This window comes from Hippichthys cyanospilos, chromosome 1, assembly GCF_059441005.1.
Source record: "Hippichthys cyanospilos isolate Australia breed blue-spotted pipefish chromosome 1, RoL_Hcya_1.0, whole genome shotgun sequence".
Lineage (NCBI taxonomy): Eukaryota > Metazoa > Chordata > Actinopteri > Syngnathiformes > Syngnathidae > Hippichthys > Hippichthys cyanospilos.
This window is the reverse complement of record NC_142369.1, coordinates 20,098,516-20,113,770: the sequence shown is the minus strand read 5'-3', so window position 1 is coordinate 20,113,770 and position 15,255 is coordinate 20,098,516. Positions and strand designations below refer to the sequence as shown.

At 39.6% G+C, this 15,255-nt stretch overlaps 2 protein-coding genes across 4 annotated transcripts in view; one reads left to right on the top strand and one right to left on the bottom strand.

Annotated features, from left to right (window-relative positions):
• The window catches only part of LOC148429610 (ras-specific guanine nucleotide-releasing factor 2), a 39,020-nt gene extending 34,121 nt beyond the window's left edge, over positions 1-4,899 (top strand). For all 3 annotated transcript variants that reach the window (XM_088415863.1, XM_088415870.1, XM_088415854.1), the window contains 5 exons: positions 132-329; positions 637-716; positions 801-918; positions 1,006-1,074; positions 2,145-4,899. In XM_088415863.1, coding sequence (XP_088271989.1) covers positions 132-329; positions 637-716; positions 801-918; positions 1,006-1,074; positions 2,145-2,237 — 558 coding nt within the window. In that variant the 3' untranslated portion in view covers positions 2,238-4,899. The remainder of the gene's footprint in view (positions 1-131; positions 330-636; positions 717-800; positions 919-1,005; positions 1,075-2,144) is intronic.
• A 3,320-nt stretch (positions 4,900-8,219) lies between these two features.
• On the bottom strand, positions 8,220-14,891 carry LOC148429609 (corticotropin-releasing hormone-binding protein-like). The gene is made up of 7 exons (XM_088417411.1): positions 14,587-14,891; positions 14,429-14,519; positions 13,689-13,849; positions 12,733-12,943; positions 11,974-12,128; positions 10,496-10,613; positions 8,220-9,662 (listed from the first exon to the last, which is right to left on the bottom strand). The coding sequence occupies exons 1-7, from the start codon at positions 14,665-14,667 to the stop codon at positions 9,505-9,507; spliced, it is 975 nt and encodes a 324-aa protein (XP_088273537.1). The 5' UTR covers positions 14,668-14,891; the 3' UTR covers positions 8,220-9,504.
• Positions 14,892-15,255: the final 364 nt, after the last annotated feature.

Genomic DNA, 15,255 nt, shown 5'->3' with positions numbered 1-15,255 from the left:
GGGCAGACAAATATAAATAGAAGTGAAAAAAAGTCTATGAAGAAAACTTGACTTCAGTGATTCTTTTTTTTTTTTCTTTCTAACGCTGAGCCCCTACAAAAATACATTCATTGTTTTGGGTGTGTTCCCAGATGAGTAACCTGGTGGCGTCACAGATCATGACCCACACGGACGTGGGCTCTCGGGCCAGCTCAATCGAAAAATGGGTGGCCGTGGCCGACATTTGCCGCTGCCTCAACAACTACAACGGCGTCCTTGAGATCACGTCCGCGCTCAACCGCAGCGCCATCTATCGCCTCAAGAAGACCTGGGCCAAAATCAGCAAGCAGGTACTCATCACACCAGCGCTGGTGACAAACAAGCCCAGAGGTTAATGAATAAATAATCACCTTTGCAGAGTGACTTTTGGAATTTGGTTATTTTGTCTGCAGATGTCTCGCCTGAGGGTAGAACGGATGAGATTATAATTACGGCGAAATCGTATTCATGTTACAACCTAGAATTGGCGCTTGACATTAACACTTGCCCGCCAGCTCATTTTTTGGGGTGTCACTGTTTGTAAATGTACTTGTCAATTTTTTCGTCAAACTATGTGTACATGTGTCGTGACTGACTTCATGTTCCGTTGTTGCACAGACTAAAGCGCTGATGGATAAGCTGCAAAAAACAGTGTCCTCGGAAGGAAGGTTTAAAAATCTGCGAGAGACCCTGAAAAAGTGAGTTGTCTTTTGAAATATTGAATCTTCAATCATGGCGCGCCTTGTACTGTTGCCCTGACCACTTTGCCTTTGCGGTTTCAGCTGCAACCCTCCATGTGTGCCCTACTTGGGAATGTACCTGACAGACTTGGCCTTCATCGAAGAGGGAACGCCCAACTTCACAGAGGAGGGACTTGTCAACTTTTCCAAAATGAGAATGGTACAGTATATGAATGCAAGTGCAAAATAGGCGATTCAAACTTTTGCTCATCAAGTCGCATGATCCTGCTTGAACATTTCGTCATAGATTTCCCACATTATCAGAGAGATTCGACAGTTCCAGCAAACCCCTTACAGGATAGAGCATCAGGTTAAGGTACAATATTCTGATTTCAATAAAATTATAAAATGATCAATTAAATTGTACTTTCAAGTTATATGTATGTATGTATGTATATATATATATATATATATATATATATATATATATATATATATATATATATATATATATATATATATATATAATGTATTTATTGATTTATTTTAATTATTTAACATAATGATCTGCTGTCAGACACTTCCTCATTGACCTAGCAACAGTAAAATAAAGGGAGTACCCACACACACACACACACCCCTCCCACTCAAAGTTCTGCACTTCTGCAAACTCTACAATTGTTTTTAATAGGGCATTGTTTTGTTAATGCTTTTAGTATAAAAAGGCCCAATACTGTTTATATATATATATATATATATATATATATATATATATATATATATATATATATATATATATATATATATATATATATATATAAATATATACTAATATATATATATATATATATATATATATATATATATATATATACACACACACACACACACACACACACACACACACACACACACACAAAACTCCTCTACAACAAAACCTGCATGTACAAAAATACTGTGAAAAAAAATCCATACATTGATGCCTTTCCCTCTTTGTTACTTCCTCATACCACAAGTAAAAAAATCCCCCTGTTGCATAATATGAAATGTTTTTTTCTGCATTTGCACTGAAATTCACTTTAGTGAAAACAAGCCTGCAGCAAAAGTTTAGCTTGGTTTATACTTGATGTGCCGGCTCACGTTTTGCAGCACTTTATACTCGGTGTGGCTTTTTGTGGCTGTTTGTACTGGCAAATTCCATAAGCAATAGTGCGTCTGCCATGTTTTCCGCTCGTAAAGAAATTCCGGAAGATACGCATTGCAGAAAATCTCTTCCGCATGGACTCTGCGCGGCGTGGCGGGGCTGCCAAAAAATGGTCATTTGACGCGTGGAGCTTGCAAACGCATCAAGCTTAAAGCAAGCGTAACACTTGAAGATAGGATAAATGTAATAAAGATGAAAGATGGACGAAGCAAAGTGAAAGACGTTATGCGTTTGTCGTGCAGGTGACTCAGTACCTCCTGGATAAGACACTTATCATGGACGAAGACACTCTGTATGACCTCTCACTGAAGATTGAGCCCAGGCTTCCCGCCTGATCAAAAGTGGCCTTTGGCGAGCGGGAGACCGCCAAACATGGACCGCCCTCCTCCTGACGAGGTCCATGCGATCTCAAGCGATCGAATGAAGACGAAGCCTGGGAACGGTTGCGAGACTGGAAACGGAATGCTGGGAACACTTGATTCGAGCCACCGGACAGGTCATTCTTAAGGACCACATGAAGAAAATGAGGTTGAGGGTTTTGAGGAAATGCTGCACCGCATTCGCATTTCCTCAGCGTGGTGCCGCTCGGTGGACAGAGTGGATCTATAGAAATGTAGCATACAGAGCAGGCCTGAAAGCAAGATATCTTAGCTAGCGTCTCCGTGTTGTCGTCCGTGTTGTGTTGCGCCTCGCCCTTTTGCAAGCGCCTCTCTCCAAATATGCTTTCTCCTGCATGATTTCAGCTTAGGGTGTACATGTCTAATTGGCTTTCAGATTCATCTTTGACACCAACCATTAAACACTATGCATTATTATCATTGGGCATGCTATTGCTTACACGCCTGAAACCAGTCAAAGATCACGGAGAACGGGAGTGTCAAACTTGTTTCTACCAGACGCCACATGCGAGTAAGTCGCATTTGGTTCGTAGGATCAAGAGACTGACTTCACAGTCAGTACAGTAAGGGAATAAAACCGACAACAAACTGCTCATCTCTTGTGCAAACGAGAACAAATTTAATGACGACAGCTTGAATGCTTTCTTTTTACTAAAGCGCAACATCAATAATTGACCCAGTGTGAATTATTATTCCGTAAAGCTACTTAAATGAGGCAACGCGGCGTAATGGTGGTTAGCACATTTAAGCTCCAGCATGTTTGCATGTTTTCCCTGTGTTTTGTCTCGAGACTCTGGCCCCTTCCTCATCGTAAAAACATGCATGTTAAGGTTGAGTAAAGACTCTTAAATCATCCAAAGCAGTGAATGAGATCATGAACGATTGTCTTTTATGTACCTTGCAATTGGCTGTTACAAAGCGTACCTCACCTCTCACCTAAACTCAGTTGGAATAAGCCCGGCTCACTCACAACCGTCCCGAAGCATGATAAACAATGGGGTAAATTAGATGGCGCACTAATACGAACATTTTATTGCACAGGCATATACAACGTATATCCGTGCAATAAGCAATTGAAATGAGATTAGTTCTGCCTTCTTTTTACTTAAAATCTTCCGAATAGGAAGATAATGGCCCTCTTATATTACATGACTGACGATTGTTTGATTATTACCATTTTTTTAATGTATAGCTAGTTTTGATGAAATGTCAAGGAATTATTGTGGCAAGCTTTCACAAGCCACTTATAAAATCTTCTGTGGCTTCCGGGATTCAGACGATGGACCGCATGGACTAGCTAACCGCATGTTGTAGCAGTAGAAAAGACCAAGTAAAATTCACAAAGTGACCCAAAATTGCGCCAAAGGGGCTGATGCCAAGAAGGTGCTCAAGGTCTTAGATAGGTAGATGGTGCTCACTGTCTTAGATAGATAGATAGATAGATAGATAGATAGATAGATAGATAGATAGATAGATAGATAGATAGATAGATAGATAGATAGATAGATAGATAGATAGATAGATAGATAGATAGATAGATAGATAGATAGATAGATAGATAGATAGATAGATAGATAGATAGATAGATAGATAGATAGATAGATAGATAGATAGATAGATAGATAGATAGATAGAAATGGTGATTAGATTGATGATGGAAAGATGGGCAGAAAGATAAATGGTCAACAATAACATTGCCACTATTTTGAAAATGAAAAAAGAAATAAAAATAAAAACAAGAGGCGTTGTAACGTCCAACTCCCGTGAATTCATTGGAATACTGCCAATGAACTGTACTTCTTGTTTGTTTCTGGGCTCTGCATCAACATGCTCATGCCACAACTGATAAGCCAGTAGCTCCCTCTAGTGTTTTAAAGAGCTCTACTCAAAGCTTGTGCAGTTGTGCATTTTGAATCCATGTTTTGACGGCAGCCTGGCACATCGTGACACGTGACTGGGGTCATTTTTGCACTCTCCGAGATGTAGCTTTGCTTGAGTAATGTTATGATGCTACACTCAGACATTCTATTTTTTTTTTTTTTTTTTTTTTTAGGGGGATAGAATGACTCCTCGTGAGTTGGGAAATATATTTGTCAAATGTTATGCTGTGAATGTTAATTTTACTGACTGGTGTCTCCATCGCTCTTCTGTTTTGCAGGGGCCAGCTTCTTGTGTGGCAACAAATTTGTATGTTGTAAAGGACAAAACGAAAAAAATTGTGTTTGAATGTTAAAAAAATGTAGCATTTGAATAATCTTTTTTTTCCCTGTATTGCTCATGTGATGAACATTCCTGCATGTACACAACAGCTGCATGTTGTGCATGTCTCTGCATTATTGTAACGTGTGTGAGCATCATGTGTGCGCGTGAGTGTGAGTGTAGCTGTCTTGGGGCACACTCATTTCGTACCTTTCCAGGTTCGAAATGAGCCCAATTTCACGTTTGAAATGCCAGTTGTACATGCTGGCAGGGAGGTCAATCAATGGAAGCTGTGTTTGTAATATGAAAGTCCTCTGTTCACGTTTGCGTGTTTGTTACTACTGTATCAGTCTGGATTTTTCACTCGCTGGTGCAGGGGAAAATAAATCAACATGCCTTAGTTGTTGGATTTCTTCTTCTTCTTCTTTGTGAGTAAAACCAAATGGTTGATTTCCTCGTAAAAAAAAAAAAAAAAAGTACCTGTAATACTAAATCTAATATGTAAACCAAAACCAAACATTTAAAATAACTAATATACTGTAACTGCTCTAAAAACAAAACAAAACGAAAGCAAACTAAGAAAAATACAAAACTATAACCCTTGTAGGGAGTCTTGAAAAGTCACTGCAACCTTTTCAGCATCCTCGATGCATGCGAGACTTCCAAACAAGTTTTCTATGGCAACTTTTCTATGAAGAAGCAGTATTGCCTGAAGGTAAGGAAGTCAAGCCGTCTGATCAAATGAACATGTCTGTAGGATCTGCAGAAGCCCGATAACGATCCTGAGCATTGGAATTTGGGTCGTAGAAGGAGGGAAACATGTAAAAATGCGCTATAATCGAGGACTGTAATTTCACACTCATGCTACAGCCAGTGTGGTGTAGCATGGTGTTAACCTCTAGGTGGAGCAACAGATCCATGAAGAATTTTGCACTTCTGCGTGGTCGACCATAAATTTATAATACTCTATCTGTATCGTGAAAATTGACCAAGAATATATTTTAGCAAAATTATATATACTTATACCAAAATTACCAAAATACCAAAAGCCTAATTAGAACATTTGAAATGCCAACCCTCAATTGAAGCAGTTATTTTAAATTCCATACCTTAATTGAAATCCTTTTTTAAATAATAGCTTATATGCTTTTTGTTTAACCACAAACCCTATTTTGAAAGTTTACGTCTATATATATAAAAAAATTAAAACCTTAATATAAAGCCACAAGTGAAATACTAAACCTAACTTGAAACCCTAATTTGAAATAGGGTTATAGCCCTAATTTGAAAACCTAAACCTAAACCTAAACCTAAAATGAAACACTAATTTCAAACCGTAATTTGAAACACTAACTTTATTTTGGAACCCTAACTTTAAATTGAAACCCGGTTTTGAAACACTAACCTTATATTGAAACCCTATTTTGAAACACTAACCCTAAATTGATACCCACATCCTAATTTAAAACAATAATAAGAATAATACAACAAATTGAAATACTAACCCAGGGGTGTCCCAAACACTTTCACCTCAGCAAAGGGTTTGGGACAGCAGAATGGGCAATTTATTTATTTATTTTTGCTGGTCGAACTAGGGTCATGGCTAAGAGCCCCGCCCCCTTTTCATCATATTTTTTCAAGCTAGTCCGTCGGTGTAGTTTTGCCCAACCTTCCGCCGCCACTAAAGGGCGACATTTGACTTTTTTTCTGGTCCGTCATTCAACAGGCGCTGGTCTACTTCTGTTTATACGCTAATTCTTTTTTTCTGTGTTTTGTACTTTCACTTAATGTTAACACCATGACTGTAGTTCTACAGTTAGACTGTAATCGAAACACTAAACATTAATATAAGTGTAATTCGAGGTGTAAAGCCACCTAAGGGGTTTAATCTTAGGCTATAATACACTATCGTGTTGATCAAGCCACATCGAAAGGAATGCATATGGGACGAGAGTGCAATTAGCAATCATGTCCACAGGATGACATTATCATGTTATACATGACACTCAGATTGTGATGACTGTTCTCAATTATAACTGCCTGCCCTACAACTAGAGAAGACGTTTTCATTAACAATTGTCTAAATTTGCCTAAATTTCATCACAAACACTACAATTAAAACAAAGTATTGCTGGGGTTGAATTTACTTAAAAACAAAAAAAAAAACGTCTTTAGGGAATTAGCCAGTCAGAGAAAGAATGCACATTTGTTCTGCACCCTTTGGTTACTTGAAAGAGTGACCGCCTTGCAGTGGAAACACTTTTAAGTGTTTACAAAAAAGCATATGCCTAACAATACAGTCTTTTTTAAATGCCTGTCACTTTTTTAAACATATGATAGACAGACAACATTCACATAAAACAAGATGTGTCCAGGCAGTTTCATTAAATTAATGAGTGAGGTCTTTGTTGGTGGTTAACCTGGCATCAACTTTGTCCTTTCCAAGACCTTTAATTCAAGCATAAATGTCCAAAGTGTATTGTTGAGAAGCAATCACAGGATAAACAAATCCAGGCTCTTCACAACAAACTGAAGCTATGCTCATCTGAAGTGAGGATTAGACCTAATAAATAAAGGCGTCCTGCCATGTGAAATGACTATTGTAATTATTTGGCTGAACACATCTTTGAAATCCTGCTGCTTTACGTTCACTCTTCCTTTTTATGGCTGCAGATTAATGACGTATTAATGCTATTTAAGGTACAGAAAGCATATGCAAGTGATTGCATTGCTTGCAAATTCATACAGGATGAGCTTTGGATTTTTAGTGCACCCTATAGTTGGATTCTAAATGCAACAGCTGCAAAGTAGTATCAGAACTCAGAGCAGCTGTGTTTTTAAAAGGACTTGCGACATGTCAGTCTGATGCTGGAAAACACAATTAATGGAACTAATGAGAATATGCGCTCCGTGGCAATTGAAAAACAAAACAAGTCAGGAATATTTAGTTAACAGCAGAGTAGTTTTTGTCGGCATCTATGTGTGTGTGTGTGTGTTTGCTATGACAACACTATTGCAATATGTTATACGTGATGTAGAAGGGTAGCAGCGAAGGCCTTGCTGGCCCTGACCGGCACTACTTCTGATTTCTGACCACTTACATGCTCCGCTAGAGATAAACAATCCCATTTACAGCAAGAGACCAAGACCTCCCTCCAAGCCTCCCTCTTTGATGGCTTCCAAACTACAGTTCACCCGCTAATAATGAAAAGTGAAAATTGTAGCACATCAAGCGAAAACGACATCCGGCGCATAATTGAATCATCACCATTGAGCAGGTTTGAGATGAATCCCCCGTAAGAAGATCAAATGGTTAGCAGGAATGTCGAGGGGAATAAAGCGCATGTACTGTAATCCCATTAAGAGCTGCACATTCATGCACACTGCGCACTCAGCAGAGGTCACAAACAAACAGCCAGCAGTGTTAAACATGCATGTTAATTCTCATCATAAGCCGTTTCCATTACGGTTACGCTACGAAAGCTATTTGTGTGCCTGTGGAACACATCGGATTAGGACAAATTGAAAATGAAATGCTGACGGTCACAGACAGTACTTAATGAGGAAACAAAAATGCCAGTGACTCTCTGAATCATCCTTGTTTGGCCTAAAATTAGTTACCAAGTAGATTTAGTATGCATGTAATTGAAAGAAGAACATGCTGTTCTCTTCAGGTAATGGAAGCACTTTCTCTATCTGAAAAAAAGACTATCCCAAATCTGCGTTGTCATGCATTCTTTTTATTTCTTTTCAAAATGTTCAAGGCAATACAGAGTTGCACGTAAGGAATATTACACAGACATCAAAAACGAAATACAATTGTCTACAATTTTTAACGTCACACCATTTCAAGGGTTAAATAAAATAATCAAAAGTGAATTTTATTCCTTCCCTGCTAAATGTTTGCAAACTGACCCAGAGAATACTACGTTTGGCTAAAATATATGCAAGCACCAAACCTAATTAAAAAAAGACTCAACTCTTCTTGCAAGAAAAAAATTGTGTGTAGGGTGTGTGTTTTCCATGCTTTCATTTCCATGTTTTCCAGCTGAACATGGGACGATTTCACCGAAAACACACATGACTGTGTGTTTTGGGCGAAAACAAAACTCACATTTCAAGAATCATCAATGATTAAGTACTATGTCGGGAGTGAGCGATTCGTTCAAGAACGAATCTTTTGAAGTAACGTGAACGGCGATTCATTCTTCCCTCTCGGTTATGACGAATCAATCAGTAGCCTGCAAGCGGGGGTGGGACTTGACTTAATATACTGCTATGGTATTGGCAGTCCCCGTTGCGTGAGTGAGTGAATATATTCCCTTCAAGATGAATCAGTGAGAGAAAGGTACGTGCATTTCCCGTTTTTTACAATGTCTTTTAAATGAACTGATTCTAAGGATTCAATACATTTAAAAGAACTGTCATGCCCATCACAGCTGCAATTATGATTTGACTTTTTTATGGTGACAACTGAAAGTATAAAACAACAAAAACAAATGCGATAAAGAATTTTAGAAGCAGAATAATATTTTCTCACCTGGCACACAAGCCATAAGTGACACAATTGCTGTGTGTCTCAGATTGAACATACTGTAGGTGGCTTTATTTTTCCAAATAGTGTTTCTTATTTACTGTATGAGTGACATCATCTTTTTTTTTTTGCAACACACACCTACTACTGACAAAAAGACACTCTTTAAAGGATCCATACCACTTCTTTCAAGTGTCAGAATCCTAAGCTTGTTCAACCATGTTTGCATGTTTCCCTCCCTCTTTATCAACGTGACGAGCTGAGATTGGCCACCTAATCTTTAACTTCTACTCTGAAGCTGTGCTGATCTCAAATCCAAATGGTTGAAATCTGAATTTCACACGCAAGTGGTTGGATTTCTTTTGACAAAACGACCAAATAAACGAGTAAATAAATACCTACTGAAAACAATCACATACTTTTTCATCCCGTAAACATGTATTTACAGACGTTGTGCGATTTTGTGCAGGTTCACTCTAGATTGCACATGTTGTCCAGGCTATTCCTGTGGGCCTTGGGCAGCAGCTGGTCGCGTTCCAGCAGTCGGTAACGGAACGACACTCGGTTGATGTAGTTGCCACTGGACACCAGCCTCACCACCGAGTTATCGCAACCAATCTTCATCTGGGCTGAGGAACCACAGTTGCAATCACAGACCAACTTATTCGAGACCTATTTATGATGCAGTGTTGCTCTATACCACAAAATACATACATACATACAATCACAACATAAGCATACTGTTAAATCCATCTCATATTTAAAGGAGGTTGCGCCTGTTAAATCTTTCTATAATACAAAAAGCAATTCATCACTTTATAGGGGAATTTAGAGCTGGCAAGTGTTGAGATTTACGATCTCGAGAGTTTGTTGTGGCCATTTTTGGACAGTTTGTGGAATAGGCCAAGCAAACAAGCGGACTCATTTGCATTTGACAAATAGGAGAAACACGAACCCACTCAGTCACAACCCGTTGTGACAAGCATAAAGTGCGAAAGCACTGAGCCATAAATCTGTGTGGCACTCTCAAATAAAGCATCACGTAGAAGCACCTTTGCATAAAAAGTACATTTTGAAGGAGTTTTACCTTGATTTTAAAATATGCCAGGTGTTTCAGAAATGTTCAACAACTGATGTCCCGGAACTTTTCTGACACACCTCACGCAATAATCGAAATTAGAACGAGTGTAAACCAGTCTACAGTTTGCCATACGCGACAGATAGAAGATGAAAAAAGTGCTGCTGCGGTGAAAGCCCTGCAGCCAATTTCCAAAAAGTATCATAAATTGAAGAATAACATATGGAGAGGCAGAAAAGGTACAGCATATTAAAATACCATTACTGTGAATTTTAATGAGCTAATAAACACCTTGTTAATGTAATGCCATCAAGGTGCCAAGGTTTGCATTTGGCGGTGTCAATTTTCAAGTGATATTCAAAGTGAAGGTGGCGATGGACTTACCGAGCCCACTGAGAGGAAAACACAAATCAGCAACCGGGAACATGCGCGACGTGTCCACCCCGTTTCCACCTAGCAGCTCCACATGGTCATCAAAACCCGAACATCCGGACAGCCTCGCCTTTGCAAAAACAAACAAACAAACTTGCTGCACAAGCGTGTAGACATTGCTAAGTGCATATCTTTACACTGGGTTTGGATTGCAAAAGTTGTGGTAGAGTGACGCCTTGAGATACAAGCGACCCGAGTTTGGAGTTTTTGGGAAACGCAAGTGACTTGACTTACAAGCACAAATTTGAGATACGAGCACTATTTGGTGGCATTAATGACTCGTCTGAAGTTTACAGTCAAAGTAAGCATAAAACAAAGAGAGCTATACGTTATGTTGGTACTTGTAATTGTTTTCAATTGGGGTAGCGCACAGTAAAATGGAGTGATGAAACCTGGTCTGAAGATAATTAACATATAATTGAATTGATAGGTGCTGTTTTAAAACTATTCAAACAATGAGCATTTGCCTCACACAGTTCACACAGCAGGGCTTCATGCTCGAGTCGTTGTTGTGAAAATTGGATCTGTCGTTCACACTGCCATTAAAAGATCAGAGAGTGAAGGTAGATTATTCTGACCTCGTTTCAGACGTCGCCGTCAAACGAGACAGATAGCTAATACTTGAGATGAGTTGGGCCCATGAAAGCCTGAGGCGTGGAAGTTTAACTATGATCTTTACCTGTATATCCGGGCTTGTACAGCGTAATAAGATCCAATCACCAAAATATATTCAATTAATATCTCCTCCTATGCAATGATATCATCAAACAACGCTTTAATGATACTGCAGCTCGGTAAACATGGTTTCGTAAACTCCACAAATGTAAATACACATCTGGCTTGTGTCCCTCACATGTTCAGTGAGAGACAGGGTCTCGATGGCTCAGCTTTAGGCTTTCAGCATTCATAGCTTCTCCTTTCAGGCAGGTAAGAGTAACATGAACCAATCAGGATAAACGCATTTACGGGGCAGTAAGTTTTTTTTTTTTTTTTTTTTTTTTAAAGGTCAAAAGGGACTCACAGAGAATCTGCTGCGCATTAAGCCACTGCCATTTTGTCAAGAAGCCAAACATTCTGAAGAAGTCACGCAATGCTTCAAATAAATGGCGGGATATCAAGTAAAGTATGAAACGAACGGCCTTGGTACGCTTTTATTTTGAAATTTCTCCTGAAAGCAAGGTTGTAACAACGATCTGATACTTGATCATCTTTACCTCCCACGTGAGCAGCATTTGATGTAAACAACATTGTTCCCTTTTTTCTCGATGTGACATTCTTTTTTCCAGATACGTTTTTTTTTTTTTTTTTTTTCATTTTAGTGCAATGTCATGCGATCCATCAAGGTATCTGAGCGAGGCCTCGGTCGAGCGCCATGGACATAACGGACACACCTGCTGTACAGTATATCCTGTATGCAGCGAGTGTCTGACCTTGAGCCTGAGCTGGTTGGTTTTGGCCTGCTCCAGGCTGAGCTGTGTCAGTTGGATCTCCACCGGGTAGATAATCGAGAAGCTGCAGTTCCTATGCTGATGTGTCATCACCATGGTGAAGCTGCCCTCTGGGCTCTGAGACATTATATTACAAGCTACAACACACAAACACACACGTGCACCCACACAAATACTCTTATATGAATACATACTGTCTCATATTGCATAAAATCCAACTACTGTATAATGTAATGACTACATACTGCAGTATGTGTGACTTGCTGTGATCCTTCATGAGGTGTGGACTAGTGTGTGATTTCAGGTGCCGAAGCTGGTGAATCTGGCCTACGCTAGCTCCTTTCAAGTGCTCTTATTTTGGTGCGTTTGCATCTTTGTTCATCCATTCATGAGTAAATCGCAGTATCATTGTAGCGAACGGCCAAATGGATTTAAAGCGGCAGTACATGCTGTCACTAACATGGAAACCAGCACTTTTTCCACCTGAGATGTATTTGCTGTTCGTCTTCTCGCTTCTATGCCACAGTGTAATTCACACGATGTTGACGACATGTTTGTCCAGCAACGTGACATCAGGTGCGTGCCACCTCTTCTCATTCTTGGCAATGACTCTCAACTGAGCCTGAAATGTGCCACAAGTGCACCACCACTCTGACCCCTGGCTTAACCTTCAAACACCTACTCAGATTGATGCGTTTACATATGATCCATTGCAGAGTATTTTCAGTTATGTGCACTCACGAAAGGGGTTGTGCAGCTTCTTCACGATGAGGGTGAAGCCACTATTGGGGTTATGGATGCGGAAGAAGACCATGGCGACATTCTGAGACGAGCGGATGGCGTAGCCTGACGGCACGGAGGAGCAGATGTCCGTGTAGCGCTGGTGAAGAGGCAGTGGGTGGTCCTGGTTACTGGGGAACTTTTCCCCCTTCAGGACCCAGCCATCAAATATCTGCAAACAAATAACTCAACTAAATATACTTTGTAAATTTATCACCCCAAAGAAGACTGCTGAATGGTTTGAAAAAAACAAAATCAAAACCGTGCTGTGAGCGTATTCAAAAAACACGCTGATCCAATGCCCTGCACCATATCAACTTTCAATGAAATTGCACTACAAGCCCCGGAAAATTTTACGCTACTTATTTAATATCTATCTTGGTTCACATTATGATATAGTTGCGATGCAGAATGTGCTCAAAGTTGGGTCATAAGAGAGTTTTTTTCTGGGATTTTTCCTGATATGCTGGAAGTCATGTCAAATCCAATTATTAGAATGTTTTACCTTCTCTCTGTGACTTTCTATGTATGCACTCACAGCTCACAACAAGTTGCTCTAAAGTGGCCATGCTGAGTATCGAAAAGGAAGATGCATTTCCAGAATGGATGCAGAGCTAGCGTGACAACTTTGCCGGATAAGTGCTGATGCCAAGTTTATCACTCGGCCCTGTTTTAGCCCCAGCCAAAAAAAGCAGGGAAACAAAGTGATTTTTTTTTTATGCATAATGTACACTCTTTAATTTGTATCTTTCAACATTTTCTAGATATCTTTTATTCTGTGGATGAGATGAAGACCAGGCTAGCTGACTTTAGATGAGATACTGAAATTCCCAACAACATGGCTTGGAATTGAACAATTTGTATAATTGAGGGAACTTTTACAAATTCTCACAAGAGCGTGGGTGAGTCAGGTCAACCTTGATAAAATCACCAGCGTCGCAGTCGATGTTGACATCAGACAGCTCCAGGCCGATGACCTCGCTAGGCTCGCCCATGATGAAGGCTGCGCAAGCCAGCTGCTGTGATGACGACGCCTCATAGGTGAAGTGGCCCTCGGTGGCCAACATGTCCAAACAACCTGACAAAGCAGACAAAGAAGAAATGGTTTTGTTTTTACCTGCAGCAAAATGAAAAAAAAAAAAAAGCTATCCAACTGCCTGCAGCATACATTTATTTGTTTATTTCTGGACATAAGTCATTTTATTTTTCATCAAATAAAGGAGATGTGTTTTGCACAAGTGTCGGCACTTTTACTCAAGTACAGCATCTGAGTACTTTTGCCTCCTGTGTGTTGTCAACCACAAGAATTAACTGTAAATAGATGCCAAAACTTTGTGTGAATGTATTCGTTTGTATTGAGGTGAAGGTATCAGCGCAAAGTTACAGAATCTATTGGAGGAGGATTAATTTTTTAATTCAAACACATTTTTTAAAACAATAACACTAATGGATAACGCTTTCCAACTATTATGAAAATATGCGGTGGAATGACAACTGAGGCTTGCCGGAAGCCAAACAAAGACGGTTTCATGTCTGATGGAAATCGTATTTATTTAAAGATTATATTCAAATATTATGTCTGTGTGCAACCCATCTTATCAACCATGGCTACGTATTGGTTCAGACTGCAACATTAAGAGCAGTTAGATTCACTTACTGAGAGGTCGTCTGAAAATAAAGTCTTCAGACTCTCTCTTCTGCTCCAAACTGAGAAGAGAAAATAATCCGTCTGAAGTGTCGTCGTCCTCCTGAAAGTACACGTTTGAAAGTCGGGCGAGCAAACACATGCCTTAGGCTTGGCCAGGCGGATCTCACCTCGATGTAGCGGCTGAGCATCGTGCGGGACCAGAGCGAAAGGAGGAGGAAGAGAAGTTGTGCGCGTGCAGACGGAGACATGCCTGTGACGTGCGTGAAAATCTTGGAGAGAAGAAGAACTGCCGGGGTTGCGCTGTGGCAGCTTTTATAGTGGAGCCGCACAGGCTCAATGAAGCATCAAGCGGGACTTGACTCGTGTGTAAGAGTCCTTCATTGCACCATAGGGATACTGTCAGTAGCATTTGCTTGTAAAATGCATCATTTGTCTAACTGAGCGCTTTTCATGCAGCCTGTATCGACCAAATCTTGTATAATATCACTGCACGCCACCAATAAAAAATAGCATTGCAAATTATAAACAGAAAGAATTTAAAATAAATAAAACATGATAAATAAAAGTCAGAAATGGCATAACAAGTCATTTTTTTATATACTTTCCTATCCAGATATCGATCCCTAAAAGACGTTTTTATCTATTAACATTTTTTAAAAACAAACTTTTCTATGAAAATAAAAGTAAAATCATTGTAAACAAGATATTTCGATGCAATATTAAAATGATTCTTTTCCCTATTTCTTTGCTTTGTTTCTCCAGTTGAAGCAACAAAGGACAGGGTCTCATCTGCAACACTTAGCCATATACGTTCATGTGGCTTCTACCATTGCGTG